The following is a 17,974-nucleotide window of genomic DNA, read 5'->3' as shown; positions in this document are numbered from 1 at the left end:
GGATCGACACCGCTTAGTTTAAAAGATTCTCTAGAGTTTCCTGATTTGCATAAAGACCTCAACTTTATGCAAATGAAGAGCGGACAACGTGACGCCCCGTCTCTTGAATTGCGCCGCCACGCAACCAGATTGCATTGCACGGCTGCTTCCATAAATGAATGGGAAGCGTGGAAAGGATGGAGAGGTGGACACTGTAGATGATATTTGTACTTTTATTGCTGTACACATACAGTAGGTATTAAACACAAATCAAATACACACTGTACAGTATAACATACAAAAACGAAGGCGTGACTTTAAAACAGCATTTCCTCTCTGGACCGTTCGGTCTGACAACTTTCAATACGACTCCTTCCATTTGCCCAAAACACAAATGTGTGTCATATAAAGTGATACACTGTAGGGGACGAGCACATTGCCTGGAATAACTCTTTGGGAAATGAATAGATGGTTTATATATGTCATGATGTATGATCAAACCTCTCAGTCATTTTAAAGATATCAAGTGTGAAAGGATTAATTAAGGATTCATTGTCTTGAATGTCAGGAACAATAACAACTTTCTGATTCAAAATCTGACTTCAAAGCAGGCTGGTTTTATTCTTTATACAGAAAGTACAGCAGGCTAAATATTGGATTTTAAACTCCGGAGTTATTTCCCAAACTGCACCTTCTATAAATAATACAATATAACAGCATGTTAAGCCTGTTTATCGTCTATGTACGCTGGTCCCCTCCACACCGGAGTGACGACAATCTCAGGACTTAAGTTTTGAAAAACTTTAGGAAAGGATTTGAAAATCCTCGTGACAATACTCAGAGCCCTGACCCTTCCTAAAACTACAAGAACGAGGTGTGAGGTTGTGACATCAAAGTGTGTGGAGCACGACGCTCTTTAACTTCAGCTTAACTGATGCCACGGCTGTCAGGTCGGTTGCATCACAGCAGCTCAGTTATGGGTTCTTGCATAACTGAAGTGTAATTGTGGCAGAAATTTCCCAAAATGTTGCATATTGAAATCCTTCAAATACATGTGCATTTTGTGGATGATATCCATCTGAGAAAATGCATCATTTGAACAGACTTTGGGTGAGTAAGACCTGTTGTATACAGTCAGAATTGTGATCTAACTTATGAGTGAAAATGAAAATATCTAATTGACGAGAACATCGTCAACCCTAACCCTTTAAGGTCTGAGGTTGTGGGGAAAAAAAGGCATCACAGACACTTAATAAATGATCTTAGTAGTAAGTAGTAAATCCTCTTTAAATAACAGTCTGTTTCAGGTCTTGGGGAGTGCGACTGTATATGTGAATAAAGTTGTTTAGTGGCTCCAGAGAGCTGCATGGAATCCGATAAAGTGCCTCAAGTGATGTCAGCTGTGGAGGTGTGGAGTTAGAAAGAAGTGAGCTTACCAGACAGATCTGTAGCTCGCTCTTCATCTCTGCTCGAGGCTACATTAGCCAGCACTAGCAAACACACCCGAATCACTCGGTTCGAGGTGCATTGTGGGTATTTTAGGCTCCAGGTTTTTAACGAGGAAGACAAGAATGGAATAAAGATAATCATCTCTGGTTCTGCTGCATCGATTTTCATCCTTTTTTTGGTGGAATACTCCTTTAAGATAACTCCTGTGAGCGTGCAGACAGACGGAGTCACAAACCGGGTGTTGATATGTGATGTATTCTGTTCAGGTTCAGACAGTTTCTGCTTCGCTGTTCATCAACAGATTCAGACAATATTAAAAGTTCACAACTACAAAGCTGCTTTGCAAAAGCTCCTCGGAGGTGTTTTATGCCAGTGCTGCATAGCTGTAGAAATGTTCTGAATAATTGCTTCACATATACTAATGACACATATCTGAAGAGGCTCACTGTACGATATATATTTACGGTGAACAAATCCACGTCATGAGTTCACAGTGACAACAAAAAACTTCCAAAAAAATAGAGTAATTACTGATAACTCCAGATAAGTGATGAAGTAAATACCTGACAATAGTTATTTTAACAGCAGGGTTGATTGTTAGAGAGTGAACGTCTCAATAATACGGTCACACAACGGCTTCAGGGATCAATAACAAGGGTTCCGTCTAACATACAACTGTGCACAAGACCAAAGAGACGTGATCAACACATCAGAAGCTAGAAAATAACAGGAAAAAAGAATTACCTCCCACTGGAAATTAATGGAAAATAAAACCAAAAATCCTGAAAAGAACAACCTTATCTGCTGCATCGCTTCACCGCCGCCGCCGCCACCAACACCGCCGCCGTCAAGGCTGCACTTTACTGTCGTTCTCCACGTGGCTCTGCATGTGTTCAGGCAGCGTCTGCAGGAAAAATACACAAAGACAAGACTGAGGAACTGTTCTCATCCTGAAAGCTGCACATATTATTATATATATTAGTGCCGTCAATCAATTAAAATAGTTAATCGCAATTAATCACACATTTTTTATCTGTTCAAAATGTACCTTAAAGGGAGATTAGTCAAGTATTTAATACTCTTATCAACATGGGAGTGGACAAATATGCTGCTTTATGCAAATGTATGTATATATTTATTATTGTAAATCAATTAACAACACAAAACAATGACAGATATTGATCCAGAAACCCTCACAGGTACTGCATTTAGCATAAAACAATAAGCTCCAATCATAACATGGCAAACTGCAGCCCAACAGGCAACAACAGCTGTCAGTGTGTCAGTGTGCTGACTTGACTATGACTTGCCCCAAACTGCATGTGATTATCATAAAGTGGGCATGTCTGTAAAGGGGAGACTCGTGGGTACCCATAGAACCCATTTACATTCACTGATCTGGAGGTCAGAGGTCAAGGGACCCCTTTAAAAATGACCATGCCAATTTTTCCTCGTCAAAATTTAGCGTAAGTTTGGAGCGTTATTTAACCTCCTTCACAACAAGCTAGTATGACATGGTTGGTACCAAAGGATTCATCAGGTTTTCTAGTTTCATATGATGCCAGTATCTTCACTCTAGCTTTAAAACTGATTTATGATTTAACAACAAAACACCTGGGATGAAAAGTGGAAGCTGTGTACGGTGTGAAGACGGCGTCGCTTCATTACCTGCTGAACTGACTGCTGTGTGCCAAAGAAAGTGCTGCAGCTTCTCCAGCGACATTTGACCGCTTGCAGGTTGGGGTTGCTGTGATCTCTGACGAGGTGCTGCAGAAGATGCTCCGCCATGCCGAAGATCATAGCGCAACTCTGCCACTGAACAAGAGGGCGAAGGTCACGAGGACGCACGTTGAGATGAATCAGAAAATATCGACAAATCGTGTTAACATTTAATATCTTTAAGAAGAAGAATGTTGGATAGTTTTCTGTGTGAAGGCACTGATTATATTGATCTAAATCATATATATATAATATACTTAAAATATTTAAATATCCCTTTATGATTCCCTCTGTGTATAAAGACGTTGAGTCGTTACCCAGCAGCGGTAGTTCTTCATCAAGTTGAGCTTCACAGCTTGAACGCTGCCATCATAACAGCCCGTATAGACCTGAGTGGGACAAACAACGGTAGATACATAGTTGAACAATATCCATCCATCTTTTTCCAAAATTAATCTTTGTCATGCAAATTTAAAAATGATGGCCGGGCCAGTTTTAGTCCACGTACCACACTCTTATGTACGGCCATGCACATCACCATGTCACTGTGACCCCCGTACACCTGCAGGCGGTCATGGGACTGGAAAGACAAAAAGATGGATAAAGATGAGTCACCTGATTCACAAGATTTTGTTGTAATATATTCCACAAGATATCTTCAAGAAGTCAAATTTAAAGGTTCCCTATACCATATCTTTTTTAAGACACATAAAGGCTTCAAAATTCACGTTAAAATCTCTTCAGCTTGTGTTAACCACAGACCTTATTTCAGCCATCTAACTAAAAACACATTGACTTCCAGACGAGGGAACAGGAAGTGCTAAAATGCTGACTCATTTCTGTGTTTTAGGACTCATTCCTTCATAGAGAACCTTTAAGATCTCTTTTCAAATGGTGGCCTGATTGTACCTCACTTCTAACGCTGCACATGGAAACTGAGAAGTCAATTAGTAATTAGTAAAGGAAAATAAATTAGTTTCAAGTATTCTACAATGGCTGGTAAAGCAATATGAACTGAATGAAAGTGATTGACATGCTAATATTTGCTTTTTCTTTTGATTTGAGGTCTTAAATTGAGAAAATTCAAAGCCTTCTCTTTCGTATTTCATCAACATTTGACAGGAACCACTCATTCAGAAATCAGTGTGAAACGGCCGGCCGGTCTCGCCTTCTCGAACAACACATTATTGTAAGATTGCATCATAAATACTGTACCTGTAGCTCATAAACTCGGACCAGTTTATCCAGACAGGCCGTCACCATCACTTTCCCCAAGATGACGATCGATGTGACGGCGTGATCGTGACCCTTGTAGATACGAACCAGCTCACCCGTCTGCAAATAAAGATGGACGTGACAGTGAACGTAGTTGAAACAAACCCAGACAGACACTCGGCATAAATTAACATTTACATATTACAAGATTATGAATCCAAATAATCTCAACCTTTTAACTGTTATGTTGGTAACTAAACCTAACTAACCTCAGAAACTAAATCTGTGGTCAAATTTCAAGACACAAGCGCAGAGGCACTTCTGAGAAACGCTCAGCTGCGAGAGCAATTTGGAGGCGCAGCGTTTTTTCAGCTAGGACGCTTTAGTTGCATCTGGTTGCTATGATACGGAATATCCGCGGAAGTAATCATGTCGGCACAAAGTAGAGAGCTTGCTCAGGATGAAGGGAAGGCTGAAGCAAGTAGGGAGAGGGGACAGAGCTGCCGGTCCATGTGGGTTCATGAGATTTTGTGGGCGGTGCCTGTCCATCGATACTCATAGATAATTTAAACTCCTGTGAATCTTTAACACTTACGTGGATGTTGTGGGCGTGAACAGACGTGTCACTGGAGCCGCTGAACACCAGGTCGTTCACCACCTGGAAACAACAAAGGAAATATGATTCAGTACACCTGATATACCAGTAATAATCTATTTGATGATCCACAAGTCAGCTACAAGTAACAGGAGAACTGACCTTTTTAAACCAAACTACAGTCAAAATACAGCAATTTATAGCAGCATTTAAAAGGAACAAAGTATTTCCAGCTTTAAGAAGATGTGAATGTGATGTTTAGTCACTTTTGAGAAGCATCTGCAGGTGTCAACATCTGAATTTACAATTATTTTGCCTCCTTATCTGGACAAAAATCAGTTTTCAGTGGGTTTATGTCCTCACCTTCATGCAGAGTACAGTTTTGGTGTGACCCTCCAGTGTGCGCAGCAGCAGGCCGTTCTTGGCGTCTCGTACGCTGATGCTGCTGTCGTAGGAGCCGACCAGCAGCACTCGGCGGGCGCCCTCCTGCGCCGTACCCAGACAGCTCACGCCTCGCGGGCCGTGGCACTCGAACACATCCAAGTTCTTCAGAGTCTAACGGAGAGAGAGAGAGAGATCAGGATGAGGATGAAGAAAAATATGAGAGCAGGAGGGAGAGTTAACGAGGATACTGACGGTTTTAAGGATCTGTCTGAACATTAATCTGGCAGACAAAGTTAAAAATAAGACCGATGCTCTGAACAACGCTGCTAAATCATTTACAGATATGGAGATTTTCTTTAGCCTGGTCATTCAAATAGCCAGTTTCAACGGTTGTCTTACTCAAGTTACAGCATATGAGTGATTCTTAATGTCCAGTGTTACAATAATCTCACTCACCTTTAAGTCGTGGCTCGCCACTGATCCGTTGGCGAGTCCAGCGTACAAGATGTTCCAGGCAACGTGCAAACACAACACTCTGTCTGACACAGAGATCTGAGACAGACACTTCGTGGTCTAGAGGAGAAAAAAAATCACCAAGTAAAAAGAAATTAAAACAAACTGGAAGATAGGAGGCAGGGGGAGTGTAATTTAAACACATCAGCAATTCAACAAGTAAACTATAACTCCTGGGTATCACACTGAAACTCTACCTGCGTCAGTAAAGCTGCTCTTTCTTGAACAAAAACCTGGATGTGTAATAACATCAACAGCTGAAACGATTCCCTGTCTAATGAGGGTTGAAAAGGAGTCCAGATGTTTAGTACCTTTATGCTGTAACAGCGGATGGTCTGGTCGCTGGAGCCGGTGTAGAGGAGCGCCGGCATGTTGGGGAGGGACGACACCCGCAGACAGTTGACTTTGTTTGTGTGACCCTCAAACACCGCTTGGCACTCCCTCGTCTGGATACACAGACAAAATATACTGCTTATTATCTCACAGATTATAATTTAATGGATCAGTGTTCTTGGTATGTCAAAATAATTATAAAATGTTTGTATAATAAATTCAAGATAAATGTTGAAAACTGATTAGTTATTTTTCATGGTGTAAAAAGCAGAAAATGAACAGTCTGCGTGAAGCAGAGGGATTGTTTTGGTTTGATTATATTTGCTTATTGTCTGAAGGATACAGTGAACACATGAATATAAACATGAACATGCCCTGCGGTTGGCTTGTCAATATTGCGGTTATTGCGACAGCCCTATTTTAGATGGAGATCAGCATACCGTCAGACTGTAGGCCCGCGCTGTGTTGTCCCCTGAACACGTGTACAACCGGCCCTCGTGAATATGGAGGCCGTGGACGGGGCCCGTGTGATTCGCGAAATCTCCAACGGACGGCTCCTCGTCCTCGAGCTCGACCACTTCAACACACTCTGAAAAAACAACACACAGTGATTACGGTGATTATCTTTGCATCTAAACATGTCCCGTGACACTTAATGCCAGCAGGAGAGACGACACTCACCTGGAGCAACACTGGCGTCTTTCACTGGCACAACAGGCTGAACTCTTCTGAGAGGTCAAGAGAGAAAAGTCGGTCACATTTCATACGTACACAAGTAAAGTAACGTATTCAGGATTCAACACCAGACGTGTTCTCACCTCTCAGCATCATTCTTCTGAAACATCTGCGTGCTCGAAGAATTAAACTTCACGCTGACGGACTTCTGAGGAGGCTCTTGGTGGACTGGAACATCTGGCGCTTCCTCATTGTCCGATTCCTCGATGTCGATGACCACCAGGTTGGAGGGCTCCATCATTTTGACGGAGGCGTCGCTCTCGTTCCCTCCGTCGTCGTCGTCTGGAGCTACAGCAGCAGCAGCGACTGGCTTCTCTGCTGCTGCTGGCTCTTTTTCTTTAACTTCTTCTATGCAGAGATTCCCTCCCTCCTCTTCCTCAGAATCACTGTCAACCGACTGTGCTTCTTCTCTCGCTAACGTCACTGTCTGCTGCCTGGCCGACGATTCAGGGACATCATTAGTATCTGGTGAAGTAGGGTGCTCTGTTTTGAGTTGTTTGACGGCGGTAACAGCAGCTGTAGGAGCAGCTAAGTGTGGTGACGGAAGCAGCAGTGAAGGGAGCAAATCAGAAGGAAACAAGGGCGCAGGCTGGTTCACGGGAACCTGCTGAAGTGTATCAGAGTTACAGGAGACCGTTTTGACAAACTGACCGGCCTGTCCAGCTGTGGGTGGTTGGAAGATTTCTTGCTTTACTTGCATGGTTGGTGGCAGGGCAAGGGGGCTGATGGAGGATGCTGGGATAGTGGGAGATGATTGCTGGCTAGAGGAGGAGGAGCAGGAGGAGGGGAAGGCAATAGAGGAAGGAAGGGGAGAGAGTCTGGGCTGCACTGCAGCAGCTGATGAGGTGGAGGGTCTCTCTGCTCCGACGTATCCTCCTGAAAGAAGGAAAGAGGTAAACGTCTTGTTGCGTATGAAGCCGTTTAAAGAAAAGGGTAAATCTGCTGTACCTTGCATCCCTTGCAGGATTTCAATGCGCTGCGCTCTCAGACTGTTGACCTCAGCAGTGAACTATAACAGCAGGAAGAACAATTTAATAATGTGACATCTTAAAGAAACGGTTATAAAAGGATGTGTGTGTCTTCATTAGTGGAGGTACCTGCTGTCTCAGAAGCAGCAGTCTTTGGACTTCTGTGTAGGCAGCCTGCAGGGCGTTGCGGACCTGGACCAGAGACTTGTCCAAATCCTGCAGTGAGTGGCTGAGCTCGTCCTCCCTCAGAGACACGGCCAGCAGCTGGTCCATCGGGCCCTGGTCTGTTAGGGAGGAACACAAGAGAAGAAAACACACTGAGATTTGACTTCTTTTTTTTTTTTATCCGACGACCTGACAAAACGTCATCCATCTAAATAAATCTGTGGTTCAGAGTCAGTGCAGCGTTACACCCCCTCTTAGTCAATTACTCGACTAATTGGTTGTTTTGGTCTCAGTCGACTAAGACTTCTTTAGTCGTTTAGTCGATTTTATGATTTTTTCATGCTGAATGACTTATTTCCCAACAAACTCCTGAGCTCATCTCTGGTAAAAAACAGATTTTATGTGAGTCTTTGTGGAGAAACTCAGTTTTACAGATCTGTCGATTAAATCAACTAATCGATTAGTGTTAGCACAGTAAGAATTTCCTTGCCCTAAAAATGATAAAGTCTGAAAAAGTTTCACTGTATGTTAAAATTACACATTACGGAACTTGGAAAAATAAAGCACTCAAAATATCAGAAATTACCTTTGTTTGACTTTGTTTTCTTCTTTTTTCCACTTGGCTCCTGATCAGAAACGCCGTCGTACTGTAACAACACACCATAATTAAATTCAAATAATAACAAATGTATCAACACCACTAGATGCCGCCAAATCCTACACACTGTCCCTTAACAACACTGTATACTACTCACCACGTTGTGTTTCCTCTTGCTGGTGCTGCTGTCGCCTCTTGAATCCCCGTTCTCATCCTCCAAGCGTGGCTCCACCTTCACAGAGACGGCGTCGAGCGGCTGACTGCTGCAGCCTTCCTGCGCTGCACCGGGCGGCTCCGAAGGCGGCTCTGAAGGCTCCTGCGTCTGAGAACTTGACTGTGTTTCTGTGCGAGAGTCATTATGTGTTGTGTTCTGAGGCGGAGGAGGAGGAGGAGGAAGTCCGGTGCAATGTGCACCTGAAGGACGTTCTGGGACCGACTCCCAGTGGAAGCCTTCTGACAGAGTCTGGCTGTTGTCTATTGTCCAAGCTTGTGCTGAGCTGCTTTCTTTGTCAGACCGACGGTTCGCCAGGTCAATCCCAAACCTGTTACCACACAGAATTAAAACAACAGATAAAAAAACTTGTGTTTGGCAAACAAAACAGATACAGCTTAACCTCTTTTATGATACCTGGTTCGGCTGAGCTGTGTGTTAAAACACTGCCTTTAAAAACTTCATAAAATGCTGTGGTGGTCTTATCCAAAGTCGGCCTGGTCCTATCCTGACTAAAACCTTTGTAGAATCTATGTGCTTTGTGTTATTTATATCTGCTTTGGCACAGTTGTAGTCAACGAGTTGCTGAATGATTGGTGTTATCCACTGTCTAATCTAGAAAACATTTTAAGCGAGGATAAAAATGTATATGTTTCCTTTGGTTCATCACAGTTTACTCATGAATTCTCTGAGGTCTTACCTATCCATAGAGACCAGGATCATGCATATAGACCTGGTAGTTGTGGAGCTATTCTTGATTTATTTTGGGTATGTCTGTCTAGGTGAACCACACCTTCCAGCACCCTAAAGAGGCTTAAGAGGTTAAAAGACAAGAGGAGGTTTACCTGGGCAAGCCTCTGGCCCTCCCCTGCTTCTTCCTCTTGTTCTCCTCATATATCTCCCTCCAGCTGGTCCGACTCTTGGCTCCTGATAAGCTGAGCAGTTTATTCAGGGTTGGTTTAAGCGCAGCCTCTTTCCCCCCCTGAACTGTGGCTGATTTGTGGGCGATTCGAACCTTGGGGGCGGCGTTCACATTGGGCTCGGAGGGTGCGGTCGAACATCTGCTGAGGGAGGACTGGATGTCGCGGGGAGGTATTCTCTCCCCGCTGTTTGATGGTCCATTTGAGTCACTTGCCAACATTGAGCTCTTCTCACATTGCAGAGTCATAACTTGTGTCATTTTGAATGTTCTCTGCTTCGGTTTAGGAGGAGCTATACCGGAGGGACCGACACCAGAGGGGGATGCAGGAGCAGAGCTGTTGACCTGCGAGGATTGCACAGATGTAGCTGCAGCAGCCTCCTTGGCGTAGTTTCTTAAGGAGCCACTTGCCGGCTTCTCTTTCTCAGCTCCAGCTTGTCGCGCGGTGGTACGATCGGCTTTACGGACGCCCACCTCGCTGCTCTGCTTCCGGGCTTCACGGTCAGCTCTACACGGCTCCCTCACGCCAAGCGCTCTTCTGATTTGCCGCAGCATCGCGCTGACGTCGACGTCCCGTATGGGAACTGCGTTGGCGGCGGATCCGTTCGCTGGAGCGGGTTGAGCTGAACCTTCTTGTCCCGAAGATTCCGCACTCTCATTCTGGCCTTGATCGAAGATGATGGCTCCGTTGTGAGGAAGGTGATCACTGGTGAATTCTCCGTCGTACTGCTTGTTGTAATAGTCATTTTGGCAGACGGCAGGTCGTGCGGTTCGTTTTGGCTTGTTAGCGGCGCCTCCTTGGGTGCTGTACGTTCTTCTAACTGTTTGGGAGCCCTCAATTTTGACAGTAACGTCGTACGTCAGCTGCTGAGCAGACTGTGTGAACTGGTCTCGGACAGAAGGGTAACGAGCGGCTGGATCTCCTGGCAAACACGCCAATCTTCCACTTTGATTCTGCAGGGTTGATTGAAGAGGCCTCTGCAGACTGAACACTTTATTCTCTTTGTTTTGAACAACAGCATTGTTTATTCCTTGCTGGTAGGTCTCCTGTTGCAGTGTCCTCCTCATGTTCACTTGTTTCACCACCGTGGACACCACCGGGAGGTTTCTGCTGCCTCCCTGTCGCATATCTCCACGCTGCTGACCAGCTGCCTGCTTCAGTTTCTTTCTTCTCTTTCTCACTGCTTTCTTCCTGCAATGGAAATTAAAAAAAGTTATACAAACATGTGACCTCACAGAGAGAATAAAATGCAATCAGATAAACAGGTGAAAATATTACTCCTCTTTTTTCAGTGTCTTGTTTCTCTCTCTGATCCGATCCATGGTGTCTGTGCTCAGAGTTTTACACAGAGCGAGGGGCTTTATCTTTCTATTCATCAGGATCTTCAGCTTGACTTTGTGTTGAGCGGTGGAGATGTGCTGAGCATACTCATCTAATCCCATGGAGGAGGCCTTACACGCCTGACATTCATGGAATGAATCCCTGTGAATGGAAGAACATAAACAACATTTCACTCATAAAAAGTGATTAAAGGTCCCATATTGTGTTCATTTTCAGGTTCATACTTGTATTTTGTGTTTCTATTAGAACATGTTTACATGCTGTAACGTTAAAAAAACCCTTTGTGTTCCTTATACTATGGGCCTGAATATACCTATATTTAACCTCTGTCTGAAACGCTCCGTTTTAGCGCATTTTGACGAAATGTAACAGAATTGTGTCGCTAAGCAACAGCTTGGGTCCATGTTTACTTCCTGTCAGCTGATGACATTCACATACACTGCAACCAGTAAATACACTGGGACACATTTAGAATGTTTACATTTAAAACTGTGTAAAGGGTCTAAATATTGTATATTTGTGACATCACAAATGGACAGAAATCCTGACAGCTTGTTTCAAATGCAGAGTTTCTGAATACGGGCTGTGTGTATTTCCCTGTGGATTGAGTGTTTCGATACTTTCACAGTATTTATATAGAACTTAAGCCAGCTTTATAATAAAAGAAACATGAAAATCTCACTTATTTTATAATATGGGAAATCAGGTAGACATTTGTATATCTGACAGATATCACTCACTTGCCCAGCACCGTCTCCAGCTCTCTGTGGTGCAGCATACCATGCACATGCTCTTGAGCTTCCTGTAGTTTAAGAGACATAATGTCAAGATTATAGATTATTAGGGGGAAAAACATACTGGCAAACACTGCTACTCATGTAACTGTCACTTACATGTTTTAAATAAGACTTGCGACACAAATCACAGTAGACTTTTTTGGCCTTCTGGGAGAGTTTTGCGTTGTTGTTCTTCTTCTTCACAGGGGTCTTACCCAACTTATCCTGCGGGGTTTGAACCTTTGCCATTTCTGAGAACATATAACAGCACATATGTGAAATAATTAGCTTTGTATTAGCATTAAATATGTGGTAAATAAAGCTCAACTGCAGCATCTCACTAGCATCACAGAAGACAGCCTACAGCCTATAGGTTATACACTGTTGGTGGCAGGGTGTGAAATGAACCTTTTCCTTCTCCTGCCACTGTGGCAGGTCACTCAACATTTCTACCGGCCACTCATTTTTTTTGTCTGCCACTTCTGAAATCTAAGTAGAACGCTTTAAAATTGTAGCACTGAGTCAGTCAGTGGTACCAGACTGTAGAATTATGGAATATATCATGAAACATTAATCCATGACTATATTATGTAACACTTCATTTTACAGGTCTGCAAATTTCATGCTAATTAGGTGATAATTAGCAAGTTACCTATTTGAAATCTCTTTGGAATTACTGCCAAATTACCCCAATATTTACCTCAATTTATTGAAAATGACTTCATTAGTAGGTCTATTAGAGGTCACCAGAAGCAGTCGTAAGAAGATTGGTGATGCGGCCTTTGTCAACTATGCCCCAAAATTATGGAACGCACTACCCATAAATATTAGAGAAGCAAACACGCTAGACATTTTCAAAAGACATCTTAAAACCTATCTTTTTACCAGAGCATTTTCTCTGTAACTTGCACTACGAATTTTATCCTGCACTATTTATATTTGACTATTTCTACTGTTCTAAAATGTTTTATTACTTTTATCATTGTTGACTCCATGCACTGCTCTTGCTGCTTGGTTTTTATTGATTTTATGTAAAGCACTTTGAACTGCAACTCCTGTATGAAATGTGCTATATAAATAAAGTCTTACTTCATTATCAACATTATTTAATAATTCTATACTAAAATAGCATCTAATGGTTAAAATAGGGAAGTTATCTGCTAATTATTATCTATTTATCAGCAGACATGGAAATAAAGCATATCAATTAACTTTGTATTTTTCCTAGAAATGTATTAAATTAATTACCAGCTATTTGAGAAACAGTATTATTATTAAATAATGTTTATAATAAAGTAATATTAATACATTATGAGGTAAATATTTGGGGTAATTTGGCAGTAATTCCAAAGAAATGTCAAATACTTCACCTAATTACCATGCAATTTTCAGACCTGTAAGATGAAGTGTTATAATATATTTCATTTATATTGCTTTTTAAAAATGATATGTCTTAATATGAAGAAAGCCTGTCTCCATGGTGACAGGTGACCTGATGCTTTCACCTGCCACAGCCAGCATGTAGCCTGGCAGGTGATCATTTCATCCCTGGTTGGTGGTGTAACCTTATATCAGCATTAAGGTGGATTCTTGACAGTTAATAAGCAACAATAACAACAAACAATAACAGAACAACCAATAACAGAACAAGCAGAGTGTAATAACTCATAACAGCAGCTAAACGTGGTAGTTTAGTGAAAACTCGCCTCGTTAACGTCTAAATGTGACTAAATATAAACCGTTACAACACTCAGGAGATGTCGGGAGAAGTTAACGACATGTTAGGTTCATTATTAACGCGTTATACTGAACAAATATGAAGTTTAAATAGTAAATAAATCATAATTACCAGAAACATTTCACATGGAAACACAACTCTACTGCAGCTCGGCCGCCATGTTTGGTTACGTAATGATGACGCTGACCAATCAGCGGCGGGAGATGAGACCGGAAGTTTTGGTAGTGGGCGGTTGGTGGGGTTGCCAGGTTGCGCTGGTTTCCGCCTAATTGGGCTACTTTTGATTTAATTGGCTTGGGATAAATAGAGATGGGCTAATAGATTCAATTTAGGCTGCTTTTGTCAGTACAAATCTGACCCCAGAATACAAAATGGATCTATTAACACCCTACACGCCTGTATGTGGTCTGAGATCATCTGATCAGCTACTTCTTGCTGTTCCCAGCTCCAGTTTTGTGACAAGAGGTGATCAGGCGTTTGCTGTCAGGGCTCCCAAACTCTGGAGTGCACTTCCTATAGAGATACCATCATCTAACTCTGTATCCACTTTTAAAAAACCTTTGAAAACATTTTTTTTAGGATAGCATTCCAATAAGTAGATAGACTGTACATATTACATTTATTTATTGCACATACTACATTTATTTATTGACTGTTCACACTATGTTCACCCATTCAATATCTTTTACATCTCTATTATTGTATTTATCATTTTTGTATACCTTTACCTCTCCTGTGTTTCTCTCTGTTTGCTGATGTTGCTGCTTTGACACCTTAATTTCCCTTAAAGGTTCATCTTATCTTATCTTATCTTATAAATATATATATGTATACATCCGTTTCTGGACGCATGTGTACATTTATACACATTTATATGTATATACACTGTATATTTATTTTATCAACTTGTCCTACCATTTTACCACTTTTATTATTATTAATATGTTCTGTGATGTTCTGTTTTAGCAGTTTCCATATCTTTTACTTTATTTATCTGATTTTATTGTCTTGTGAAGCACTTTGTAACATCTGGTTTGAGAATTACAATATAAATAAATTTATTGTTATTATTATTATTATAATACTTAGCGGGGTTTTGAAAATATTGTTAAAACAAAATGATTTGGTCTGTTTTTAATTGAAAAGGTTTTAAGTTATGATTAGGCTGGAAACTGGCGATCAGATCTGGCAACCCTCAGTCACATGTTTTGTGTAGCCGCGGGGAGAAGCGTTCAGTCAGCCCCCAAAACAAGAGCAGAGCAGAGCAGAGCAGAGCAGAGCAGAGCAGAGCAGAGCAGAGCAGAGCAGAGCAGAGCAGAGCAGAGCAGAGCAGAGCAGAGCAGAGCAGAGCAGAGCAGAGCAGAGCAGAGCAGAGCAGAGCAGAGCAGAGCAGAGCAGAGCAGAGCAGAGCAGAGCAGAGCAGAGCAGAGCAGAGCAGAGCAGAGCAGAGCAGCAGTCTGAGCTCTTTACGGTGTTTTACCGACAACTGACTGAATCTTATCGAGTTAAAATGTGTAACGGTTGTGTGCAGAAAGAATACCCGGACAGGGTGAGTTACCTAACTAGATCTAACGTTAACTAAGACACGTTATAGTGCATTTATAGAGACAGTTAGCTTACCTGTACATGAATGTGAAGTTAAAGGTTAATAACTCTGTAATGTGCTGGTTCTTGGTTCTCAGGGTAACACCTGTCTGGAGAACGGATCCTACCTGATGAACTACCAGAGCTGTGCCAGCTGCCATCAGAGAGACTTCGTGCTGATCAGCAATAAAACCACCGAGGAGGAGGATGGAGAGGAGATAGTCACCTATGACCGTTAGTCACCTTTATACCAACCTCAGGATCATCATGATGTTATTATGATTATGATGTTTATGCACTTCTGGAGCTGTTTTTCAGGTTTGATCCAGGTCCCTTAGTTCAATCTGAGGTACATCTTAAAGCTGCAGTAGGCAGGATATTTTTGGCATCATTTGACACAAATTCCATAATAACCTTTCAGCATATTGTAATTCAAGTGTTCTGAGAGAAAACTAGACTTCCACCTCCTCATGGCTCTGTTTTCAGGCTTTAAAACATCTAGCCGGTGACGGGAGACTTTGACCAATCACAGGTCATTTCACTGAGAGAGCGTTCCTATTGGCTGTGCTCCGGTCATGTGACCAGAACTTGGCGTTCCTTCACCAGATTTCTCATTTTACAGCTAAACCGTGCACTACGAGATGATTCTGAAAACATTTAAGGAGAGAAATAGGCATTAACATAATATTGATTCATATTTGATCAGCGCTGCCTAGTTTGACCGTTTGGTCCGAGTTTGTGAGTGATTGACAGACTGCTCTCACAGACGGCAGATGGACAGCAGACCAGGAGACTCAGATCAGCTCTTACTGCTTGCTTTCCTCCGGTCTGTGAAATCTTGCAGATGTTGTTAGGAGCACCGGAGGACGCAGAGGCACATGATTTTTTTCAGGATACCTGTTTAATGTACTACTGTCACCATATAGCGACCGTTTTATAAAAATAACTTTTGCTTCAATCTCGCCTACTTCAGCTTTAATTCTGCAGCATGCAGTGATATTTTAGACACTAAGGTGCTTCCAACTATTTTGGCAACAGTTTGGGGAAGATGCTTTTCCTGTTTCAACATGCCCATGTCCATAAATGTTCTCTCAGTTTTGTGTGGAAGAATTTGGCCGGCCTCCTGCACTTCTTCCACCCCCTGAGGTGGAAGAAGTACTCAGATCTTTTACTTCAGTAAAAGTACTAATACCACAGTGTAGAAATACTCTGTTACAAGTAAAAGTCCTGCATTCAAACCTTATCTTAAAGGTCCCATACCGTGCTCATTTTCAGGGTCATACTTGTATTTTGTGTTTCTACTAGAACATGTTTACATGCTGTAATGTTAAAAAAAAAAACTAACACTGTCTGCCTGAATATGCCTGTATTCACCCTCTGTCTTAAACGGTCCGTTTTAGCGCATTTCGACGGAATAGCGACGAAATTGCAACAGAATTGCGTTGCTAGGCAACAGCTTGGGTCCATGTGTATTTCCTGTCAGCTGATGACATTCACATCCACTGCAACCAGGAATAAACTGGGACACATTAAGAATGTTTACGTTTAAATCTGTGTAAAGGGTCTAAATATTGTATATTTGTGACATCACAAATGGACAGAAATCCTGACAGCTTGTTTCAAAAGCTCAGTTTCTGAATACGGGCTGTGTGTATTTCTCTGTGGATTGAGCGTTTCAATACTTTCACAGTATTTATATAGGACTTAAACCTGCTTTATAATATAAAAGATATGAAAATGTCACTTTTTACAATATGGGACCTTTAAAGCAGCCACAGCATGTTTATAAAGAATCCACTAACGTTCATTTCTTCCTCCAGATGTTTGCAAAAATTGTGACCACGTCATCGCCAGGCACGAATACACCTTCTCCGTTGTTGATGAATACCAGGTAAGGTTTCTCTACACTTCTTTTATTGACCATACCTATTCGTATAATACTTCTTAGTTGTTGCCGCTGTGTAGTGTTTCAGTGAAGTGTGTTTTGTGTTGTCCAGGAGTACACGATGCTGTGCATGCTGTGTGGAAAGGCAGAGGACTCCATCAGTGTGTTACCAGACGACCCCAGACAGTCTGCTCCTCTCTTCTAGACCTCCAACCTGCAGGTCATCATGACTCACCTTTTAGATCCGGTGTCACCACCACAGACGTGTTGCTGGCTGCTGGCTTCAGGGGTTCCAACCCCTTTTAATCATCCATTCAACATTTTTATGCACATCTTCAATCAAGTATATTTGAAGTCCTCGGCTGTTTATAAACTACTGTATGCTGATATCAGTTGAGCAGAACATATCACTTTTTTTATATCAACCAATATTCTGTATGTGAACTGATGATATGAACTGTAAATAAACATGTTTTACTAAGACTTTTATTACCGTCTGCATTTTACTGCTGATGTTGTAAAGCCAGAAGGACAGAATAAGGGAGTCTACCATGCAGCCGCCTCCCCCCCATTCAGTCCCCGGCCTGTCAGCAGTCTCTCTTTGCTTACGGGGACATCTGTCTAAGAAAACAGCTGCTTCGACACAATCGGACAAGGGATTGTTCTCGGGGGACATGTTGCAGTCTGAGCTCGTGAGCCTTGAGTTTGACTCGAGTTTGAAAAAACACTTCATCATTTGAGCAAGTATAGTCAAAGTTTAACGGTCTATTTTGACTACAGTTGTGTTCTGTACAATACAATGTAGACTGACTGGGAGTGGGAGTGTAAACTAGGCCAAATGACACTATCCAGAAGTTATTCTTCAC

General features: G+C 42.2%; 2 protein-coding genes across 7 annotated transcripts; one reads left to right on the top strand and one right to left on the bottom strand.

Moving 5' to 3' along the window:
* Positions 1-1,764: 1,764 nt before the first annotated feature.
* Positions 1,765-13,895, bottom strand: znf106b (zinc finger protein 106b). Of its 5 annotated transcripts, none has more exons than XM_037751426.1 (22): positions 13,751-13,796; positions 13,407-13,466; positions 12,019-12,152; positions 11,866-11,927; positions 11,063-11,266; positions 9,710-10,975; positions 8,811-9,195; positions 8,642-8,702; positions 8,020-8,174; positions 7,871-7,931; positions 7,006-7,798; positions 6,869-6,915; positions 6,628-6,776; positions 6,166-6,300; positions 5,798-5,914; positions 5,321-5,512; positions 4,958-5,020; positions 4,363-4,482; positions 3,656-3,727; positions 3,465-3,536; positions 3,097-3,243; positions 1,765-2,332 (listed from the first exon to the last, which is right to left on the bottom strand). In XM_037751426.1, the coding sequence occupies exons 2-22, from the start codon at positions 13,420-13,422 to the stop codon at positions 2,276-2,278; spliced, it is 4,308 nt and encodes a 1,435-aa protein (XP_037607354.1). In that variant the 5' UTR covers positions 13,423-13,466; positions 13,751-13,796; the 3' UTR covers positions 1,765-2,275. The 5 variants fall into 5 exon arrangements, with proteins under 5 accessions (XP_037607354.1, XP_037607355.1, XP_037607356.1 ...); XM_037751427.1 differs by having other exon boundaries at positions 2,191-2,332; positions 6,869-6,912; positions 13,751-13,797; XM_037751428.1 differs by lacking the exon at positions 13,407-13,466 and having other exon boundaries at positions 2,191-2,332; positions 13,751-13,895.
* Positions 13,896-14,845: 950 nt separating this feature from the next.
* Positions 14,846-17,597, top strand: churc1 (churchill domain containing 1). Of its 2 annotated transcripts, none has more exons than XM_037751435.1 (5): positions 14,846-14,890; positions 15,076-15,188; positions 15,322-15,457; positions 17,044-17,114; positions 17,221-17,597. In XM_037751435.1, the coding sequence occupies exons 2-5, from the start codon at positions 15,150-15,152 to the stop codon at positions 17,311-17,313; spliced, it is 339 nt and encodes a 112-aa protein (XP_037607363.1). In that variant the 5' UTR covers positions 14,846-14,890; positions 15,076-15,149; the 3' UTR covers positions 17,314-17,597. The 2 variants fall into 2 exon arrangements, with proteins under 2 accessions (XP_037607363.1, XP_037607364.1); XM_037751436.1 differs by having other exon boundaries at positions 14,879-14,897; positions 15,091-15,188.
* Positions 17,598-17,974: the final 377 nt, after the last annotated feature.

Source organism: Sebastes umbrosus, chromosome 18 (genome assembly GCF_015220745.1).
Source record: "Sebastes umbrosus isolate fSebUmb1 chromosome 18, fSebUmb1.pri, whole genome shotgun sequence".
NCBI lineage: Eukaryota > Metazoa > Chordata > Actinopteri > Perciformes > Sebastidae > Sebastes > Sebastes umbrosus.
This window is presented reverse-complemented; position numbering and strand designations above follow the sequence as displayed.

What these genes read in the sequence shown, in the direction of transcription:
- znf106b (XM_037751426.1), bottom strand. An exon ending in TGCTGCTTCTGAGACAGCAG is followed by an intron (nt 7,932 to 8,019) that starts GTACCTCCACTA and finishes CTGCTGTTATAG; the next exon opens with TTCACTGCTGAGGTCAACAG. An exon ending in TCCGAGTTTATGAGCTACAG is followed by an intron (nt 3,728 to 4,362) that starts GTACAGTATTTA and finishes TTGTCTTTCCAG; the next exon opens with TCCCATGACCGCCTGCAGGT.
- churc1 (XM_037751435.1), top strand. Translation starts at nt 15,150, where the DNA reads ATGTGTAACGGTTGTGTGCAGAAAGAATACCCGGACAGG. An exon ending in GGAGATAGTCACCTATGACC is followed by an intron (nt 15,458 to 17,043) that starts GTTAGTCACCTT and finishes TTCTTCCTCCAG; the next exon opens with ATGTTTGCAAAAATTGTGAC. An exon ending in CCGTTGTTGATGAATACCAG is followed by an intron (nt 17,115 to 17,220) that starts GTAAGGTTTCTC and finishes TGTGTTGTCCAG; the next exon opens with GAGTACACGATGCTGTGCAT.